The 21,194-nt window shown below is 36.9% G+C and overlaps 1 protein-coding gene, 1 pseudogene and 3 gene segments (V, D, J or C); 3 read left to right on the forward strand and 2 right to left on the reverse strand.

Moving 5' to 3' along the window:
* The first annotated feature begins 476 nt into the window (after positions 1–476).
* LOC113148693 lies at positions 477–2,248 on the forward strand. The segment is given in 2 exon segments: positions 477–722; positions 1,682–2,248. Coding segments are annotated over 2 exon segments (432 nt in total).
* Positions 2,249–2,616: 368 nt separating this feature from the next.
* Positions 2,617–3,374, reverse strand: LOC113148464. The segment is given in 2 exon segments: positions 2,617–2,942; positions 3,035–3,374. Coding segments are annotated over 2 exon segments (381 nt in total).
* Positions 3,375–6,357: 2,983 nt separating this feature from the next.
* LOC113148692 lies at positions 6,358–8,693 on the forward strand. The segment is given in 2 exon segments: positions 6,358–6,926; positions 7,852–8,693. Coding segments are annotated over 2 exon segments (519 nt in total).
* A 1,565-nt stretch (positions 8,694–10,258) lies between these two features.
* LOC113148704 lies at positions 10,259–11,145 on the reverse strand (annotated as a pseudogene).
* Positions 11,146–13,536: 2,391 nt separating this feature from the next.
* Positions 13,537–21,066, forward strand: zgc:101744 (HVA22/TB2/DP1 family protein). 3 transcript variants are annotated; one of them, XM_026340480.1, is made up of 6 exons: positions 13,537–13,665; positions 13,777–13,910; positions 17,687–17,780; positions 18,456–18,594; positions 20,057–20,225; positions 20,381–21,066. In XM_026340480.1, exons 2-6 carry the CDS (start codon positions 13,796–13,798, stop codon positions 20,416–20,418), a joined length of 555 nt encoding a protein of 184 aa, XP_026196265.1. In that variant the 5' UTR covers positions 13,537–13,665; positions 13,777–13,795; the 3' UTR covers positions 20,419–21,066. The 3 variants fall into 3 exon arrangements, with proteins under 3 accessions (XP_026196265.1, XP_026196266.1, XP_026196264.1); XM_026340481.1 differs by having other exon boundaries at positions 13,546–13,682; positions 20,057–20,250; XM_026340479.1 differs by having other exon boundaries at positions 13,546–13,682.
* Positions 21,067–21,194: the final 128 nt, after the last annotated feature.

A 21,194-nucleotide genomic window follows, 5' to 3' on the forward strand; every position in this document is an offset into this window, starting at 1 on the left:
TGCAGACAAAAACAAATCCTTCATTTGTCAGCAGAAAGAAAGGAGAGAAAAAGCAGCACATCATGTTTGAAATGTTGCTGAGTGAATGAACCTGTGAAACAGCAGCAGCAGAGCAGCGTCCAGATGAGGATGGTGATGAGAGTCATGCTGGTTGTGGTTTGTGCTGTGTTGACTGACACATCTGAGTGGTGCAGTGTTGAACTCCCAGGACTATAAACCTTCTGAGTTCACTGGAGGATCAGCTGATGATGCAAAGCCTCCTCTCTATGGAAATGATTTCTCTGCTCTCAACACGCTCAACACAACGTGAGACACAATATCAGCGAAAATAGTGTTTGGATTTAAACCATTAATAATCTTGATGGAATAGAAGAAAAAAATTGAGATGAAGCAGAAATGAGGATTTTGAATTGTGAATTTAACTGGTTTCAATAATAATAGAAACTTATTTCCAAAATTCACTTGAATCACACAGTGTAAGTAACTGGCTCTTAAAGACAAAAACATTTTAAAACAATTTTTAATGTTCAGAAAACTTGAATACTCTAGTTTATTCTTTTTGTTTATTTAAGAATGTGTAAATTATGAATTTATACTGGACAAAAGTGACATGTTAGTAGATGGATCATTGTTCACAGTGCAGGAGGTTTTTGTACGACCACTTAATGAGTTTGTATCACTGTGGTACACTTTTGGTGGAGGAACCAAACTCATCATTTACTGTAAGTATCAGACTTTTCTCATTTTTAAAACATGAATAATTACATCTAAGTTTTCTTCAAAAACTTGTAAAAGTAGAAATTCAGTTGAATAATTTATACAGAGTTACGATTATTTATTAGGTGTGTAGGCATTAAAGTTTGTAGAAAACATATGAAACTGCTCATTATTTAGTATTATATTTTACATCATGTTAAAATTCATAACAAGAAATATGTGACATTTTTTTAAAATAAGTATTAGTTTAATAAGGTTGGTTTTCAAGTTGCTATTGAGAACATTGTTAACATTCAGAATGATACATGATCAATATTCTTATATTTGTTATATTCACGCATCTGATCACTTAAAAATATCTAAATGTATATTTTAAAGTAAATCAGTAAGTTTATTTTTATATGTATTGTGTATTGTGTATTGTATATGTATATTATATGTATTGAACTTTTCATGTTGAATTCTGATGTGGTGAAAAGGAAGTGAAACAAGCAGATGTCAAAGTCTTCAACTGACAATAGACCCATTTATAACCACATCAGTATAACATGATGTACTATTTATTGTAACGTAAAACATATTAGACGATATAATTTTAAAAGATTTGCTTCTCTTGTTTCTCACTTTGAAGTCACTTTAAATAATAAAATGATTAAATGTAACTGTGAAAGATTAACAAACATTTCCATTTTTTCATCCAGAGTCCTGTTGATGCATTTAATTTTTTTATTTTAAGTAACTTATAATCAGAATCACAGAAAATAATCAGTGTTTTAGTCTCGTTTTTCATTTAGTGTTATTTGTTGAAACGTCTCCTCTCATTCTCTCTTGTGTCTGATCATCATTCACACTGATTATCCACATTAGTATCAACCTCTGTCTTGTATCATAACTGTCTCCTGTTCAGCTCTGTCCTACAGTGGAAGTTAATCTGCTCCTTGTGTGTCTCTGCTCTCTCCTCCAGCTGGTCCCACGGTCAGACCCTCAGTCTCTCTGCTTCCTCCCTCCCCTGAGCAGCTCTCTGGGGGTTCGGCCTCGCTGTCCTGTCTCCTGACTGGCTACACTCCTCCGGGAGCTGTGGTGAGCTGGGAGGTGGACGGTACAGAGGTGACAAAGGGGGTCCTGACCAGTTCAGAGGAGGAGAAGAACGGACGCTTCAGCAGCAGCAGCACCCTGACACTGAGCAAGCAGGACTGGATGGACAGAATGCTGTACACCTGTAAAGTCCTCCATCATGACCACAGCCAGGTCCAGGTCTTCCACAAGAGCCAGTGTGAGAACTAGAGGAGCTGAATGAAGACACAGACAGGAGCTCTGTCTGTGGAGAGCAGGAGGAACAAACCTGCTGCTCTGATCAATATGAGTTTGAATGTTTGTAGAGAAACTAGATGTTAGTGTGACAGAGAACAACACTGCTGGAAAGAGTTGGACAACAACAACTTAGAGACTAATGTGTGGAGCTAAGCAGCTTGATGTAGTGTGATAATTAATGTTTGTGCTAATAAAGTCTGCAGTGATAAATAATATGACAAAGTGTCTGGTCTTCTGTCTCAAGAAAAATACATTTGAAAAATTGAAACCCTGATATAAATAGTTATTTAAAAATAAATATAATTAACTCTAGTTATGAGAATAGGTGATGTATTAAAGAATAACAATATTAACATATTGATTTTTAATTTTTCATTTCATTTTTAACCCTAACCCTAGTGTGCTACAGTGTTTTCATTTATAAATGTTAGTGGAACTCTGTATTTTGTGCTTTTTGAGGTCACTGTGAGCTCTGTGTTCAGTAGTCTGTGTCAGAGTCTCTTCCTCTTCAGCAGCTGCAGTTGGTTCCTGCTGTAACAGTTCAGTGTCTCTGCAGTCTGACTGAGGAGGTTTTTGTACGACTACTAATCACTGTGTGAACACACCACCACTGTGGTAACTCTTACAGTAGTAAACTGCTGCATCTTCAGCCTGAACTCCACTGATGGTCAAACTGAAGTCAGTGCTGCTTCCACTGCCACTAAACCGAGCTGGTGTTCCTGATACAAGTGTTTTCACATATTTTATCAGGAGCTTTGGAGGCTGTCCAGGTTTCTGTTGATACCAGAACATACCCTCATCTCCATCACTATATGTGTAAACAGCCGGGTTGGTTTTACAGGTCAGAGTGACAGTGGATCCTGGAGTAAAAGTCTCTACTGGAGGCTGAGTCACAGTCACCTGAGCGCTGCATCCTGCAGACAAAAACAAATCCTTCATTTGTCAGCAGAAAGAAAGGAGAGAAAAAGCAGCACATCATGTTTGAAATGTTGCTGAGTGAATGAACCTGTGAAACAGCAGCAGCAGAGCAGCGTCCAGATGAGGATGGTGATGAGAGTCATGCTGGTTGTGGTTTGTGCTGTGTTGACTGACACATCTGAGTGGTGCAGTGTTGAACTCCCAGGACTATAAACCTTCTGAGTTCACTGGAGGATCAGCTGATGATGCAAAGCCTCCTCTCTATGGAAATGATTTCTCTGCTCTCAACACGCTCAAGACAACGTGAGACACAACAATAAAATTAATGTGTGGATTTAGATCATCTATGATTTTAATGGAACATTGGAAAATATTTCTATTAGAATTTTAGTTGAGATTGTCTAAAATGAGGATTTTTACATTTGAGTCCACTGTGGTTGGTATTTCTGTTTGATCATTTTGTCAATAAAGTTTTCATAGATTCAAGTCACAGGGAGTTTTACTGCAAGTAGGCCAACAAGTGAGTTGATCTTTAATTTAACTTTTGTTCATTTTTTAATATCAATTTAATCAATATTATTGTTTGTATGTTTGCTAATGTTTATTATTTATCAATCAAAGCAGAGGTCACAACCTGTATTCACATCACATCAGTATTTATTTGATATTGAACAAAACCAAATTTATATTTTAGAAGATTCATGAAAAATTATTCTTCCGTTTACTCATACATTTTATAAAATAACATTGTTTGCTTACAAATATTTACAGTAAATCTTTGTCATGTCAAGTTTAGAATCTAAAAACATTTTTAATTTCATTGTTATTGATTTATTTTGAAACTATTAACGAGTTAATACATGCTCATGTCATCTAACGTCTTTACTTTTCATGTGTTTACATTTTTTTGCTAAAGCATTTTTATATTATTACAGTCACATGTTGTATTTTTGTGCTTCTGTGAAAGAAATACATCTGTTCATGCAGCTATATTATATTTGGTCATCATTTCTGCTCATCAAGGTTTTCACAGTCAATCTTAAATTAATATTTTTATCAATATTGCAACTGTGTAAACGTGAATTTCACTTCTACTTTGACTGATGATGCAATTGTTTAGATTCCTGTATCAGTTGTTGCTATAGTGAGTTTGCACAGAAACCTTATGATATATAAAGTACAGAAATCTAATCTGCATGTGTTGTATGTTAATCAACAAATAAGGAAAGTGAAAAATTAGAAAAGAGAACAGTATCAAACCTTCTCCAACACTCATAGAAGATGTGTGTTTTTTCAAATGGTAAATTTATTGGTAAAATACCAAATACAAAATCAAACTTAATTAAAAATTCTAATAAAATTATTATTTAAACATATAATAATAACAATAATAATAATAATAATAATAATAATAATAATAATAATAATAATAATAATAATAATAATAATAATAATAACACATTAATTTATAGAGCACTTTTCTAAACATAAGTTACAAAGTGCTTCCCAAAAGAGACAAAAATAAATAAATAAATAAATAAAACATGTAGCCCAACAAGATCAACTTGAGCAACCACTAGGCAAACAGTGGAGAGGAAAAACTCCTCTTAATATACCTGAACAAGCTTTGTGACATGATGCTCGAAGTTAAGTTTACTATCAAACCAAACACCAAGACTTTTTGCAGTGGGCTTAGAATTATCTAAGAGAGAATCTGTGCAGAGCAAAATGTGTTTGGTTATATGTTGTGGACTGATAACAACTATTTCTGTTTTGTCAGAATTCAGCTGCAGGAAATTTTGAGACATCCAGCTTTTTATCTCATTTATACACTCATGTAAGGAAATCAGTCCCCTCTGGTCTGATATCTTAAAGGGACAGTACAGCTCAGTGTCATCAGCATAGCAATGAAAAGAAACACCATGTTTGCGAATAATATTTCCCAAAGGGAGCATATACAAAGAGAACAAGATTGGCCCCAGCACTGAGCCTTGTGGGACTCCGTACTTTACAGGAGAAAAAGACGACTTGTAGTTATTAACGGTAACACAAAACGATCTTTTGGACAGGTAAGAAGAGAACCAGTCCAGTGCAGTGCCTTCTATTCCAGCCCAGTGCTTAAGCCCGTCTAACAAAATTTGGTGGTCTACTGTATCAAAAGCAGCACTAAGATCAAGGAGGACAAGAATAGAGCACCTACCAGCGTCAGAGGCCAACAGAATGTCATTAGTTACCTTCAGGAGGGCGGTCTCTGTGCTGTGGTGTTTGCGAATATCAAAGGCATATGTAATTACTAATTCAAGTTTCAAACCTAAGTTGTGCAAACTGCACCTTTGACTAACTACTGATTGTTAAATGTCATGAAAACACGTGTCCTTTGTTTTATTGTATATTCAGTCATAAATTATTAAAATGATGTCACTGAAGACTAAGACCGATGTGTTGTCTGAGAGAAGAAAGAGGAACAAAACTGTTTCTCTGATCAAGATGTTAAAAGACATCAACTTAAAGAGAATTGTTTGGAGCAATGTTATTAGATGAGAGTGAGATTAATAACTGTCACGTTGCTGATTTTTGATGGATCATTTTGTCAATAAAGTTTTCATGGATTCAAGTCACAGGGTGTTTTACTGTAAGTAGACCAAGAAGAGAGTTGATCTTTACTCCCATAAGAAGAATAAATAAAAATACAAAAATATGATATTACAAGGTTATTATAGCTCCTATTTTAGTTTAATGAAATCTTTAAAGTTTTCTGCAAAAATTGATCTACATATTAGTTTGAACATGTATTTAGTGCTTGTTGAGGTCACTGTGAGCTCTGTGTTCAGTGGTCTGTGTCAGAGTCTCGTCCTCTTCAGCAGCTGCAGTTGGTTCCTGCTGTAACAGTTCAGTGTCTCTGCAGTCTGACTGAGGAGGTTTTTGTACGACTACTAATCACTGTGTGAACACTGGCCCACTGTGGAAACTCTGACAGTAGTAAACTGCTGCATCTTCAGCCTGAACTCCACTGATGGTCAAAGTGAAGTCAGTGCTGCTTCCACTGCCACTAAACCGAGCTGGTGTTCCTGATCCACGTGTGCTAACAGCATATATCAGGAGCTTTGGAGCCTGTCCAGGTTTCTGTTGATACCAGTGCATACCCTGAACACTACTTGACCACTTGTAAACAGCTTGGTTGGTTTTACAGGTCAGAGTGACAGTGGATCCTGGAGTAAAAGTCTCTACTGGAGGCTGAGTCACAGTCACCTGAGCGCTGCATCCTGCAGACAAAAACAAATCCTTCATTTGTCAGCAGAAAGAAAGGAGAGAAAAAGCAGCACATCATGTTTGAAATGTTGCTGAGTGAATGAACCTGTGAAACAGCAGCAGCAGAGCAGCGTCCAGATGAGGATGGTGATGAGAGTCATGCTGGTTGTGGTTTGTGCTGTGTTGACTGACACATCTGAGTGGTGCAGTGTTGAACTCCCAGGACTATAAACCTTCTGAGTTCACTGGAGGATCAGCTGATGATGCAAAGCCTCCTCTCTATGGAAATGATTTCTCTGCTCTCAACACGCTCAAGACAACGTGAGACACAACAATAGAATTATTGTTTGGATTTAAACCATTAATAATCTTGATGGAATAGAAGAAAAAAATTGAGATGAAGCAGATGAAGATTTTGAATTTTGAATTTAACTGGTTTCAATAATAATAGAAACTTATTTCCAAATTCACTTGAATCACACAGTGTAAGTAACTGGCTCTTAAAGACAAAAACATTTTAAAACAATTTTTAATGTTCAGACAACTTGAATACTCTAGTTTATTCTTTTTGTTTATTTTAAAATGTGTAAATTATGAATTTATACTGGACAAAAGTGACATGTTAGTAGATGGATCATTGTTCACAGTGCAGGAGGTTTTTGTACGACCACTTAATGAGTTTGTATCACTGTGGTACACTTTTGGTGGAGGAACCAAACTCATCATTTTCTGTAAGTATCAGACTTTTCTCATTTTAAAAATAATTACATCTAAGTTTTCTTCAAAAACTTGTAAAAGTAGAAATTCAGTTGAATAATTTATACAGAGTTACGATTATTTATTAGGTGTGTAGGCATTAAAGTTTGTAGAAAACATGAAACTGCCTATTATTTAGTATTATATTTTACGTCATGTTAAAATTCATAACAAGAAATATGTGACATTTTTTTAAAATCAAGTATTAGTTAAATAAGGTTGGTTTTCAAGTTGCTATTGAGAACATTGTTAAAATTCAGAATGATACATGATTAATATTCTTATATTTGTTATATTCACGCATCTGATCACTTAAAAATATCTAAATGTATATTTTAAAGTAAATCAGTGAGTTTATTTTTATATGTATTGAACTTTTCATGTTGAATTCTGATGTGGTGAAAAGGAAGTGAAACAAGCAGATGTCAAAGTCTTTAACTGAAAATAGACCCATTTATAACTACATCAGTATTACATGATGTACTATTTATTGTAACGTAAAACATATTAGACGATATAATTTTAAAAGATTTGCTTCCCTTGTTTCTCACTTTGAAGTCACTTTGAATAAAAGCATCTGCAAAATGATTAAATGTAACTGTGAAAGTTTAACAAACATTTCCATTTTTTCATCCAGAGTCCTGTTGATGCATTTTATTTTTTTATTTTAAGTAACTTATAATCAGAATCACAGAAAATAATCAGTGTTTTAGTCTCGTTTTTCATTTACTGTTATTTGTTGAAACGTCTCCTCTCATTCTCTCTTGTGTCTGATCATCATTCACACTGATTATCCACATTAGTATCAACCTCTGTCTTGTATCATAACTGTCTCCTGTTCAGCTCTGTCCTACAGTGGAAGTTAATCTGCTCCTTGTGTGTCTCTGCTCTCTCCTCCAGCTGGTCCCACGGTCAGACCCTCAGTCTCTCTGCTTCCTCCCTCCCCTGAGCAGCTCTCTGGGGGTTCGGCCTCGCTGTCCTGTCTCCTGACTGGCTACTCTCCTCCGGGAGCTGTGGTGAGCTGGGAGGTGGACGGTACAGAGGTGACAGAGGGGGTCCTGACCAGTTCAGAGGAGGAGAAGAACGGACGCTTCAGCAGCAGCAGCACCCTGACCCTCAGCAAGCAGGACTGGATGGACAGAATGCTGTACACCTGTAAAGTCCTCCATCATGACCACAGCCAGGTCCAGGTCTTCCACAAGAGCCAGTGTGAGAACTAGAGGAGCTGAATGAAGACACAGACAGGAGCTCTGTCTGTGGAGAGCAGGAGGAACAAACCTGCTGCTCTCATCAATATGAGTTTGAATGTTTGTAGAGAAACTAGATGTTAGTGTGACAGAGAACAACACTGCTGGAAAGAATTGGACAACAACAACTTAGAGACTCATGTGTGGAGCTCAGCAGCTTGATGTAGTGTGATAATTAGTGTTTGTGCTAATAAAGTCTGCAGTGATAAATAATATGACAAAGTGTCTGGTCTTCTGTCTCAAGACATTAGAAAAATTAAAACCCTGATATAAATAATCAATTTAAAACTATATTATGTAACTGTAGTTATGAGTGAAGAGATCAGGTGATAGATACAAACATAACATTAAAATATTTTTTCAGATGTTTTCAGATGTTGATTCAATCATATATTTATCACATTAGCTTTATAAATACAACAATTGTAGTGTCACTTTGAAACATTTGTCATTTTTCTTTTCTATAAACCATTAAAAGCAACAAATCTATCAATGTGTGCCAGTGTTTTCTTTTTTAACTGTTAGTGTGAATTAACACTATTCAAATAAAACTTAATTTAATTGACTTGAACATGTATTTAGTGCTTGGTGAGTTTACTGTGAGCTCTGTTTTCAGTGGTCTGTGTCAGAGTCTCTTCCTCTTCAGCAGCTGCAGTTGGTTCCTGCTGTAACAGTTCAGTGTCTCTGCAGTCTGACTGAGGAGGTTTTTGTCTGACTACTAATCACCGTGTGAACACATTGGCACTGTTAATGTAATGGTAACTCTGACAGTAGTAAACTGCTGCATCTTCAGCCTGAACTCCACTGATGGTCAAAGTGAAGTCAGTGTTGCTTCCACTGCCACTAAACCGAGATGGTGTTCCTGATTCAAGTGTTTTCACATAATATATCAGGAGCTTTGGAGGCTGTCCAGGTTTCTGTTGATACCACGACGTATACTCTTTTCCATTATATGTATCAACAGCCTGGTTGGTTTTACAGGTCAGAATGACAGTGGATCCTGGAGTAAAAGTCTCTACTGGAGGCTGAGTCACAGTCACCTGAGCGCTGCATCCTGCAGACAAAAACAAATCCTTCATTTGTCAGCAGAAAGAAAGGAGAGAAAAAGCAGCACATCATGTTTGAAATGTTGCTGAGTGAATGAACCTGTGAAACAGCAGCAGCAGAGCAGCGTCCAGATGAGGATGGTGATGAGAGTCATGCTGGTTGTGGTTTGTGCTGTGTTGACTGACACATCTGAGTGGTGCAGTGTTGAACTCCCAGGACTATAAACCTTCTGAGTTCACTGGAGGATCAGCTGATGATGCAAAGCCTCCTCTCTATGGAAATGATTTCTCTGCTCTCAACACGCTCAAGACAACGTGAAACACAACAATAGTAGAAATACTTGGATTTCTAACATTAATAATCTTAGTGGAGTAGAAGAAAAAAATTATTAGAAGCAGAAAGAGTCTTTTTAATTTTGGATTAAACTGTCAGTTGAGTATCATAAAATTATTTCCAGAATTCAAATAAATTTTTCATTCTAATCGAGGAATCAAACTTCAAGTACCGATAATTTTAACACCGTACCAAATATAGCATAGTGTTTTTATTTACTTTATCTCACTGACAATGTGATCAGTTACAGTATTTGTGTGTTTTCAGTAATAATTTTTTATTCATCGATAAATACTGATCTCCCCACCTGAGAAGAACTGTTGCAGAGATTAATGTTTATTCAGTGTTTTGAATACATTTTTGGATGACAAAACAATGTTTTGGGCCTGCCTAAAAATCCATTAGCATTCTATGAAAGAACAGTTCATTTATTTTTCATTGTGAAACTGTAAATAATTCATTGAATTAATGTTTAATTCCTAACTAAGCACAAAGTTGCCTTTCTCACTGAATGTCGTTTTTCTGTCTTTGTGTACACAGTTTATTTATTTTATATGAAATTACAAAAGAAGTGAAAGTTTGTTTTATCTTTTTTTTTTTTTTTTTTTTTTTACCTTTTAGCCTCAAGTTCCTTTTTCCTGGTCGACATGTGGTTCCACCATTTTGAAAAACTTGTGTATATCTTTATTTATTTTATATTAAACTGTTTATGTGTTTTTAACCCATTATAACTGAGTAATAACAGTAGCATGATGATCTCACAGACATTCTCATCATTGAATAAAACTGTGAATTAAAATGTGCCAAAAGTTTGTTTCTGGTTTGACAGTTAATATTTTAGTTTCATGCACCTATTGCTACAAACACTATTAAATATTTCTTGATGAAACTGTGTCTAGAAAAGGTTTGTGAGCTTGTTTCTGCTTTATTTAGATTCTATGTGGTTCTGCTTGATCACTCTTATGTTTGTTCTGTGGACCAGTTGTCTGTCTCTTCATCAGCACCTGCAGCAGTTCAGTCGAACTGAAGGAGGTTTTTGTACGACTCTAAATCACTGTGTGAACACATAACCAGTATGGAGACCAAGACAGTAATAATCTCCAATATCTTCATTCTGAACACCTCTGATGGTCAGAGTGTAGTCAGAACCAGATCTACTGCCACTGAATCGAGACGGAGTTCCTGTGAAGAGAGTTGATGAGCCTTGTATATAAGAAGTTTGGGAGCCTGTCCAGGTTTCTGAAGGTACCAACTGAGATCAGCACCAATGTCCGAACTCCCTGTGGAGCTGATGGTCACAGTCTCTCCAAGACTAACAGACTTGACTTTGTCAGACTGAGTCAGAAATTTGTTTGCAGACGATTCTGAAATGGAACATAAAATAGAAATTATGGGAAATGGCAGTTAGGATTAAGATAAATGAGAAAATGTTTAAGGACAAATGTGAGACAAAAACTGACAATTTAACTATTTAAGATATTGTTAAAAACTTCTCACCCTGACTCAAAAAACCAAACACGACCAGCAGAGTTATTGGAAACATCATCTTGATGCAGTTTTCAGTGTCAGTGCTTGAAAACAGTTCAAACTCTCTGTGCCATAAGAACTTAAACTCTGAGGAGCAACGATGCGTAAAATAATGCAAAATACATTTGAGCCCATCTGTCTTTATGAAACTGAGAGGGAGAGAATGGGTGGTGTCACCGTTGGCAAAACCAACTTTCTGTTCCACATTTCTATATTTACATTAGTCATTTGGCTGAAGCTGTTGTCCACAGCAACCTAAGAGTGAGAATTACTGTCTATGCAAAGCTTCTCAAAGCATTTTGTGTTCATAAATACATGCTGGATGCCATCTGCTGGTATCCAGAGTTCATAACAACTCCTTGTTGATATTTTCTTTTGTATTCAGGCCTCGGCTACTTTCATGCTCATGAACAATCAATTTATAGAGTCTTCAGGTGTGATTCAGATACTGTGAATGTAACTTTAAGTCAGTATACCCTTTGCTTTTATATCAGTTCATATGCTGATCAAAACCTCTGCAGTTACTGACTGTATTGGTGTCTGATATAATACAGATATGTCCTGACGATATGAACTCTGCATCTTTGGGTACTTTACTTTTTTTCTTGAATTATTATGATACAGCGTGTAGATAGATGCGATTTATTGTTGGGTTCAGTTTCTTCATGGGATTTCCTAACAATTACAAAACTATAGAAAATCACTGAATTTATCCATTGATGTTTGTAGAAAGCTAAAGCTTTGTGTGATCATGTGAAACCAAAAAACATAATGGTACGTTTGCTTTTTACCTTATGAGGTCCAGTATGAAATATCTGCAGGAAATGAAATGCAGCAAATTTATGTTAATAAACATATTGTCTACAATTAATAAAAACTGTAAGGGAAACATTTTTATCACATTAAAACCTAAGGTAATACAACAATGTGAATTTCATTTCAGTGGACCAGGCAACATTTGTGCCTTTGTTAAGAGTAAAGGTGACAAGAATAATACTATATGTGTTATTAGATGTTTTAAATGTTTCTTTAAAATTTTTGTTATAGTCAACATGCAGAATACTTTGTGCTTGGTGAGGTCACTGTGAGCTCTGTGTTCAGAAGTCTGTCTCAGAGTATCTTCCTCTTCAGCTGTTGCAGCTCAGTTCAGTGTCTCTGCAGTTTGACCGAGATTGAGATTTTTGTATGACTACTAATCACTGTGTGAATGTCCAAGAGTCATCATCAAATTCATGGTAACTCTGACAGTAGTAAACTGCTGCATCTTCACCCTGAACTCCACTGATGGTCAAAGTGAAGTCAGTGCTGCTTCCACTGCCATTAAACCGAGCTGGTGTTCCTGACATGCAGCTTATTCACATGGTATATCAGGAGCTTTGGAGGCTGTCCAGGTTTCTGTTGATACCAGAGCATATATTCATCACCATCACTGTCTCTGAAAACAGCCGGGTTGGTTTTACAGGTCAGAGTGACAGTGGATCCTGGAGTAGAAGTCACTACTGGAGGCTGAGTCACAGTCACCTGAGCGCTGCATCCTGCAGACAAAAACAAATCCTTCATTTGTCAGCAGAAAGAAAGGAGAGAAAAAGCAGCACATCATGTTTGAAATGTTGCTGAGTGAATGAACCTGTGAAACAACTATTTACATATTGTGTTTACTTTAGAAAATAATAGACTATTGTTAGAATTTGTCTTTAATTTCTTTATTGAAACATGTGTAATGGTAGAGTAGGCAATTTCAGTGTATGTGTAGTGTTGTTGTTTGAGTTTTTAAGGTTAAATCTGACACAAATGTGTGTTATATTTACACCACAATTCACATTTGACAATTTAGATAAATGTTAAATTAAACCTCTCACGCTGACTCAGAAAAGTCAACATAAATCAAAATTATTGGCAACATCACCTTCTTGCAGTTTTAACTGTGAGCTAAAGAAAACATTTCAGACAACCAGTCAACAGGGAAACTATCTGTGTCTATGTGATTAAGCACACGTACACAATTTAAGAATTTCTTTTCCACGTTATTCTCCTGTTTCTGTCTTTGGTTTCACTGTTTTGAGCTCAAACACAGACGCTTGCTGCCCTCTGCTGGAGGACAACGCCACAATCCCCATAATGATGTCACATTTAGTTTGAATTGTATTCATGACCATGCACATCAATCTAAACAGAGACTTCAGCTGGAATATAAAGAAAAACAAACTTTAAATTCAAACAGCAACCATGAATGAGTCAGTTTAACCCTAATTTCTGAAGTTAAACATTATTGCATCAACATACTTTATATGTTATATATGCTTATATGCTGTGAATGTGAATTTATATGTGTATGATATTTTAAAAATCTTGCAGCACAGTTTAAAAGTGTGCTCAACAACAACAACAACAACAACAACAACAACAAATTAACCTGAGCTGCAGAAAAACACCTGCACGCAGTGAACGGTCCTCGGCGGAGCTCCGTGATTGGTCAGCGGGCAACGTCCGAACTCCTCCCCGCCTGTCAGCGCGACACGGCGGAGTCAGCAGGCAGCTGCTCAGCGGGCGAGTTTTCAAGGTAGATACCTAACCGAGGTGCGTAAAACAACACGTTTCATTCATAATCCGTAAAACAGCAGCACCTATAACGTTTGTTTTGCCTCCTGGGCTGTTTTTTCGTCCGCCACAGGATCAGGAAAAGTCCGGAAATGAGTCACTTTAAGGAGCGTTTCGTGACTCTGCTCCATGAGAAGAACTTGGTGACAGATCAGTTGGCAAAGCTGGAGGAAAAAACGGGAGTGAAGAGAGAATATATCACTTTGGGTATGTTAACGTGAATCAATAGACGTGAGAAGACACGGCTGAACAACAAATGTGCTTTTATTAACGCTTAAAAGTGAGAGGGAGTGAACTTTTTGAACGTTAGATCTTATCGTCTCCATGAAAACTAACTAGCGTTAGCTAACTGGTAACGTTAGCTCATGTAGCTTAGCCGTGCCACTCATTGTGGTCAGCCTGTTGCATGACTGCTTGACTTTTCAGTCTGGTTTCATATCCCGTGGCTCACTTTATCTCCCTATACCGGCTCGAATACCAAAGTTCGTGCAGCTCTGACCTTTATGCTGCATTACAAGATTAGAGTTGGCATATAATCCGCCTTGCACACACCTATTTCAGAAATATTGCTGTTGAATGAACTGCATCTAATATCACAGAGCCACCAGCTGGCCCCTGGGGTATTTTTATCATGTCCTGAAATATCCAGTGCCATGCAGAATGGAAGAAGATGCTAGGAAGACTGCAGCAGGCTGCTCTCAATTATCTTTAGGCACTTGTTTTGATTCTGTTGTAGTTAGTTTGCACAGTACAAGTCAATAGACCAGACGCCTGAGGCTATGTAGGCAGCATTTTAGGTACTGTGCCACTCAGCTACAGGAAATGTGTCAGCCACAGCGACCTACATTGAAACCCATATTCTTTACTCAAAATGGAACTACACAAATGTGTTTTGACAACCAAACAGTGGTAAACATTTAGCTAAACATGCAATGCATTAAAATGTCTGTGGATGCAGTATGTTTTTAAGCTGTGTCACATCAGACCTGCAAATAACAGAGAGGATTTTTGCTTACCTTTCATCTGTGGTTATTAATTATTTCTGACCAAGATAAGTGAGGCACTGAACAACTGAAATGTACTTCTTATGCAAGTGCTCTCTGGTAGACAGACATGACTGGAGACGCACTATCTTGATGAAATGATAAGTTGATTAATCAATTGCTTACGGACAGAAAATTACCCAGCAACAGTTTGATAATAGATACATTGAGTAATTTATAAAGCATAAAAAGGTGAGTATTATCTGATCCCAGTGTCTCACATGTGAGGATTAGATATTTTCTCAAATTGAATTCAGTATCTTCAGTCAAAACAACACACAAAACAAACTGAGAGACACATTTTATTTAGCATTTTTAACTGTAATTTCTAGGTTCTCGTCACCTGACATTTTTTTTTTACAACTCTGATGTATCTTTGTTAAACTGATATAAATAATAAATAAGTTTGACCCTTTTATGAGACTGGCTGGGTAGGCCCAGTCTCAGTCTCAGGATAATCAGGATTATATGCTAACACCACATGGTTACCACAAACTTGAATTTAGCAAGACAGAGCCAGATAGAGTAAACAAATAATAGCATGTCCTGTCCTGTTTTCAGAACTATCCTGTTGCTGCATTGCTATTGTTATTGAAGCAACAGCCATGCATCTTATGCATTGGACACATTGCTGACTTTTATCAGATTTGTATACCGATAAGGGGTTGCGTAAAAGAAATTCTCTTCTGTTGGCTCACAGTCATGTTGAGTTGCACTTTGTCTTGGTCCAGGCGTGTCAGTTGAACACATTAACAGAGCAGTGCCACTGTTCTCTGTTAATCTGAGAAACGTCTCGAGTTCCTGCTGACTCTTGTGACACCCTGAAGTGTGAAGACTAATGTGCTGACTGGAGAAGAGAGGTCTCATCTATACTGTGTATGCTGCCAAACTCACTGAGCATGAACGGCTATTGTTTGTTAACTTCATGTTTTTAAAGCCAGCGCCAACCCCTCATTTACTGTGCTCTTGTTAAACAGGTCTTTGTAACGATTAAATGTTTCGAGGAACTGGACTATTATCTAGATTATTACTCATGAAACTGTAATGTGCCAAGATTACACAACTGGGTAATGACTTTTGTGCCCTTAATTTTAGTTATTCCACTGTATAACTTAGATTGTTATATATTCATTTACGGCAATCTGACACACTCCACAGTTGCTGGCTTGCAGGATTTTGTAATAGAAAAAACATATTTATTGTTCATCATTGACCAATCAAACACATTACTTTATGATTTGTGTCAAGTATTGCTGTGCAACTGGTCTTCTGTTTCAACCGGTTCTTCCAGTTTTGGCCTCTCTGAATAGAGCTTGTCAGACTGGGAATATGAGCGGGGACAAACAAATGAGATGTAAAGAACAGGCAGCAGGTGATGGTTAGAGCATCATAAAGACTTTCAGTGCTTACAGGGATCCCTGCAAAGGTTTATGGCATTTATGGAAGATGAATTTTATATCAGCAGTTGATATTTGCATATATTTGAATTATTCTGCATCTACAACTGCTTGAGTGTGATACAGGTGTTCCTCATGTGCTATTTACCTTTAAACCTGTTTCCTCACAGACACAGAAGCTCAGTAAAACATCTATGATCTGAAATAGTTTTATCACTTGCTATCAAAAATATTCATTTATAATTATGTTTGTTTTACGTTGTGTAAATGTACGGGGCAAAAAAACAATAATTAGGAGAAATGGTTGATCAGGCTGCAGTGTATTTACTTCTTTCTGCCACCTAACAAGCAAGCTGTTTAAGCCTCTGAGGGATTACAGTAAGCTATGCAGCAAAAATGCTGTTGTTAAGTACAAGCAGCATGCAATTTAAAAAGAGCTGATTGTCCTGCAAAGAGTGTGTGCGTGTGTGTTCGTACGTGTGTATGCCCGTAATTCCAAACAAGACCTTGTAAAACACTTACTAGCTACTTTATTAACACCTCCATGAAAGTGTCAGAATAACCCGACCTGAAGAGACATTGTAAAAGTAGAATAGCTGTATTGGTTTACATTTAATTTTATGGGTATACCTAATAAAGTTGTCAGGAAGTTTGAATTTTATGTGCAAATACAACTTGAACTGCAACTGTTATTTTCATTACTAGTTAATCTGTTTGGAAATCATTGCTTGAGAGAGAATTTGCCTGGAATTGGAAAATATATATATATCAATTCATCTGTAGATTGGTCATTTCATCTGATCAACAGTCTAACTACATCTAACAACATACCATCTTTCTACAGCATGTGATATTCATGTGATTAGTGTTTCACTTATGGTAAACTAATGGGAAAACCAGGATCATTACAATGGAAACATGACTACAATCACAATCACAGCAACGGCAACATAGGTCAACCACCCTCTATGGATCAGTGGCAGTGTACATATAAGGCAAAGGAACAGAGAGGTTAATGTCAGGTAACAATGTATTGTGAGGAAATGCAAAAGTATTTCTATCAGCACTCTTCAGGGACACTATACAAAACAATATACTCTGTGGGCTGGACTGAACTGAGGAGGTCCATTACAGTGCAAATAGATGTATAAAAAAATGCTGATCTATATCTGCATCTCTTAAGATTGTTTGGTACATTAACATTTAATGCAATAGTGATACATACACCTAATGGAAAACCAGTGGCCTTTGTGGAATTTCTCACATAGTTGAAATGTAAAGGCCGGAGTGTTAACTGTGACTGTGTGACCTTTGAAGAATATTTAAAGTCAACGCTTCCACTGTAGGATTTGATAATCAGTGTTTGCCTTGGGTTTAGTGCTCCTCCTTATCCTGGTACTGTGCTCCCATTACATCCTGCTGTCACTGCTGATGAGTTGACATGACATTTTTTAGTTAGTCGAGTAACTGGAGAGCTTTAACCTCCCCTTTAAACCTTCTGGTCTCACCTCAGTGCTCCTTTTTGTCTTTCTCCCCTCTGCAGGTGCTCTGGCCTTTATCGCACTCTACCTTCTGTTTGGATATGGAGCCTCACTGCTCTGCAACCTGATTGGCTTTATCTATCCAGCTTATTTCTCGTATGTATTAACTTAAACTTAATTCAATAAATGACTAAATATGTAGATGTTTAGTGCCAAAGTGCTTTTGTCTTTACCTTATTCACAATGATTTTAATGTATAATCCAGTGCCATTCAGCAGTCACATTTAAAGTTGTCATAGCAGGGAAGTAGTGTGTTTCTAACAGTTATTATGGCTCTGTCATAAATATTTACATTCATACATCTTTACTGGCGACTGTAACAATGTCTCCTCTCCTTACTCGTCATTGAGTGATGTCTTTACAGCCAGAGTGGCATAGAGGGATGACTATAGTAACTTATCTTTTAGGTCATTCTCAGTGTTACCTTCTAAAATCTTATAGCAAACATTCAGGAAAGTGTTGAAGCCACTTTTAAATAATATTTGGAGAGATGCATTGTCCTTTTTTCTTTTGTTTAAACACGATTGCCACCGATCATCATCCTGTCCTGCTAGCATTCAGGAAGAATGTGAACATGCCACGTCATTGCTCTTGGTATTGATAAGAATCTTAAAGCACATGCTGGTAGACAGTGACACGCAAACAATGTAGGAATTTAATCTGTCACCAAACCCTTCTGCTATTTACATTGCAGCTTAAAGATATTTATGTGTTGTTGATGTTATGACTTCATCCAAATCAGGAATCGAACCACTTTTCTTGTCTGTTTAGAATCAAGGCGATCGAGAGCACCTCTAAGGAGGATGACACCCAGTGGCTGACCTACTGGGTTGTCTATGGACTCTTCAGTATAGTCGAGACCTTCTCTGACATCTTCCTCTTCTGGTTCCCATTTTACTATGCTGGGAAGGTGGGGTGATCTTTCTTTACTTTATGTAGTGTTTCGTTAAGGTCATACAGTATTTGTTACCGTTTATTCTGCATTTAATGTTTCCACTTTCACTCGCTACCACCTCTGTATCTTCTGTTTTAACTGTGAAACCACAGACGGTCACGCTGTGATGACTCATAAGGCTTGATGTCTTTGGGCCTCTCTACACCATAGTTTGCCAGCAGTGCATTCTTGTGGAGAAATTCCATAATGTCCAAATGAGGAAGACATTCATATTGTAAATGGGTGGTGTTAAATCAACAATATGATCAACATTGGGACACAATGCATTGTACAGAGGAAATAGAAGAGCTGCTCACAGCTACAAAATAAAGACATTTTTGTTTTATTTCAGAATTATAGCTGCTTGATCTCAATCAATGTAAAATTTAAATAGGATGCAGAATTAAAATGCAGCACACCCTATAACAAACATAATGCTTATAGTAATGATTGAATCTTATTGACATGCAGTTTGCAAATTCAGGACAAGAATATGAAAATGTTCTTGATGGGGCCTGTTGTGCTGGTAATATGGCTCTTTTATGCTTCATTTTTAAGAAAAGAAATGAATGCAGGCCTTCTTCTTCGAAAGTATTTTACTGTGTAGTACGTCGCCTGCACACAAAGCCACATTTGTATCATTTAGTTAAGTTCATGTGATGGCTCCTGGCATAAAACATATCCTCGACAACAAGAAATGAACTACTAGGCTGTAAACAGGGAGCCTTTCTCCCTCTAACTGTGAGGGACTTTAGCTACATGTGTTAATAGATATCTTATGTGTCTGTCTTTACACGCAAACAACTTGTTGCACTGTAACATGCGTAGTCATCATTATCTTTAGTGAAGTATAACCTCACTTTTGCATGTCAATGTTACAAAATCTCTCGATCACTAAAGGCAGGGCCTTTTTGTGTCTGTCTGCTGCAGTGAGAGAGAGAGTGTGCAAAAATAAAGAATAGATTAAAGATTAAAAGATGTAATGTAGCAAAAATCTAAGGATGAATCTGGGGCTGATAACTATAGTCTTTAATCAGAGTTTATCAACTACTATATAGATATAGATAAAATCTGTTTTCCATGTAAATTCACTGCAGAGACGACATACTGTACTATGTATAATAAAGTCAATAACAATAACAATAATAATACTAACCATCAAACATGGGGTCAAAAGTGACCCCATGTTATCACAAAGTCCTGCTTTGGTCATTGAAAGTCACCTCATTATCCAATTGCTTCAGTCTAATTACCATGATCGTCATTAATTATCTCTTTAAATTTTGATAAATAAACTTAATCCTGGAGAAAATACGATTAATAAACAATGCCTGAACACGTTGTGTATTTTAGATCTGAATTAAACCTGGGGAGGGGGTGAGTGAGAATACTACATTGTGTTATAATCTTTAAAATATGCCCTTTGCTCTCTCCTCAGTGTGCGTTTCTGATATGGTGCATGGCTCCGGTGACGTGGAACGGTTCTGAAATCCTGTACACGCGTGTGATTCGCCCATTTTTCTTGAAACACCAGACTGCTATGGATAATGTGGTCAGTGATCTGAGTGCCAAGGCAAAGAACATAACTGATGCCGTCACAAAGGAGGGTGAGATACCCACATGCGTGTACATGCAAGTAGATCCACAATCATTTATTGGATATACTGCATGAGATGATTCACATTAATTTCCGATTCACACTGTAAGAACAATACCTAAAAAAAACAGCAATTAATTATTTTTCTTCTGTTTCTTCCATCAGCTGTTAACCGGGCTCTCAAACATGACAAGGATCAGTAACAAGGATGCGAAGGCTTTGCGTGTATGTGTGGTTGGGTACTTGAAAGCCTGACTGAGTGAGTGTACATGTGTGTTTTCGTCATTTTTCTTTCGCTTCCATGACGAATGATCAACCTCCCTGCCATGTGTTGAACGGAAGCTACACACTCCTGAAATTAAATAAACTATCTTTTGTGCATCTACATCAATGTACTACATCAGTTTACTGCCATCGGTACAGCTAAAACACTCTGTTAAACTGTGACCTTTTTATAAGATCTTATTTTCTTTGTTGTTGTTTAATAAGTGTAAAAAAAAACCTATGATTTTGCACCTGTAGGTTTCCGCAGCTGGCTGTGTAGCCAGTGTATTATCTCAAATTGAGCCGTTTGACAGAAAACATGAGGCTGATAAAGGTACGATTCTCAAAGCAGGTGGCCTTAACGTGTCGATGAACAGTGTTTTCTAACATTGTTCAGTCTAAACTGGATCTTTCTGTCATTAGTGTTTGTATTTCCGTTGCATGTGTCACGCAGCATTTCAAGTGTGATTGAGTTTTTGGGAAGATGAAGGTATGTTTAATGGGACGACTTCTGTCTTTTGATATCTTAATTTATCATCTCCTAATTTTCAAACAATAAAAACTGGAATCCTAGGTGAACTGACAAATTGTGTCTTTATTTACGGATTTAAACTTTAATGTTTATTGCGTTTTGTTCTGGGTTCGATTTCTAATAATTTTATTTCTTTTGGTTGTAGTTCATTTTACAGCACCAATTGTTTTTTTGCTTGGAAAT

Source organism: Anabas testudineus, chromosome 22, assembly GCF_900324465.2.
Source record: "Anabas testudineus chromosome 22, fAnaTes1.2, whole genome shotgun sequence".
In the NCBI taxonomy this organism is placed as follows: domain Eukaryota; kingdom Metazoa; phylum Chordata; class Actinopteri; order Anabantiformes; family Anabantidae; genus Anabas; species Anabas testudineus.

What these genes read in the sequence shown, in the direction of transcription:
- zgc:101744 (XM_026340480.1), top strand. Translation starts at nt 13,796, where the DNA reads ATGAGTCACTTTAAGGAGCGTTTCGTGACTCTGCTCCATGAGAAGAAC. An exon ending in CATTTTACTATGCTGGGAAG is followed by an intron (nt 18,595 to 20,056) that starts GTGGGGTGATCT and finishes CTCTCTCCTCAG; the next exon opens with TGTGCGTTTCTGATATGGTG. An exon ending in TGATGCCGTCACAAAGGAGG is followed by an intron (nt 20,226 to 20,380) that starts GTGAGATACCCA and finishes TTCTTCCATCAG; the next exon opens with CTGTTAACCGGGCTCTCAAA.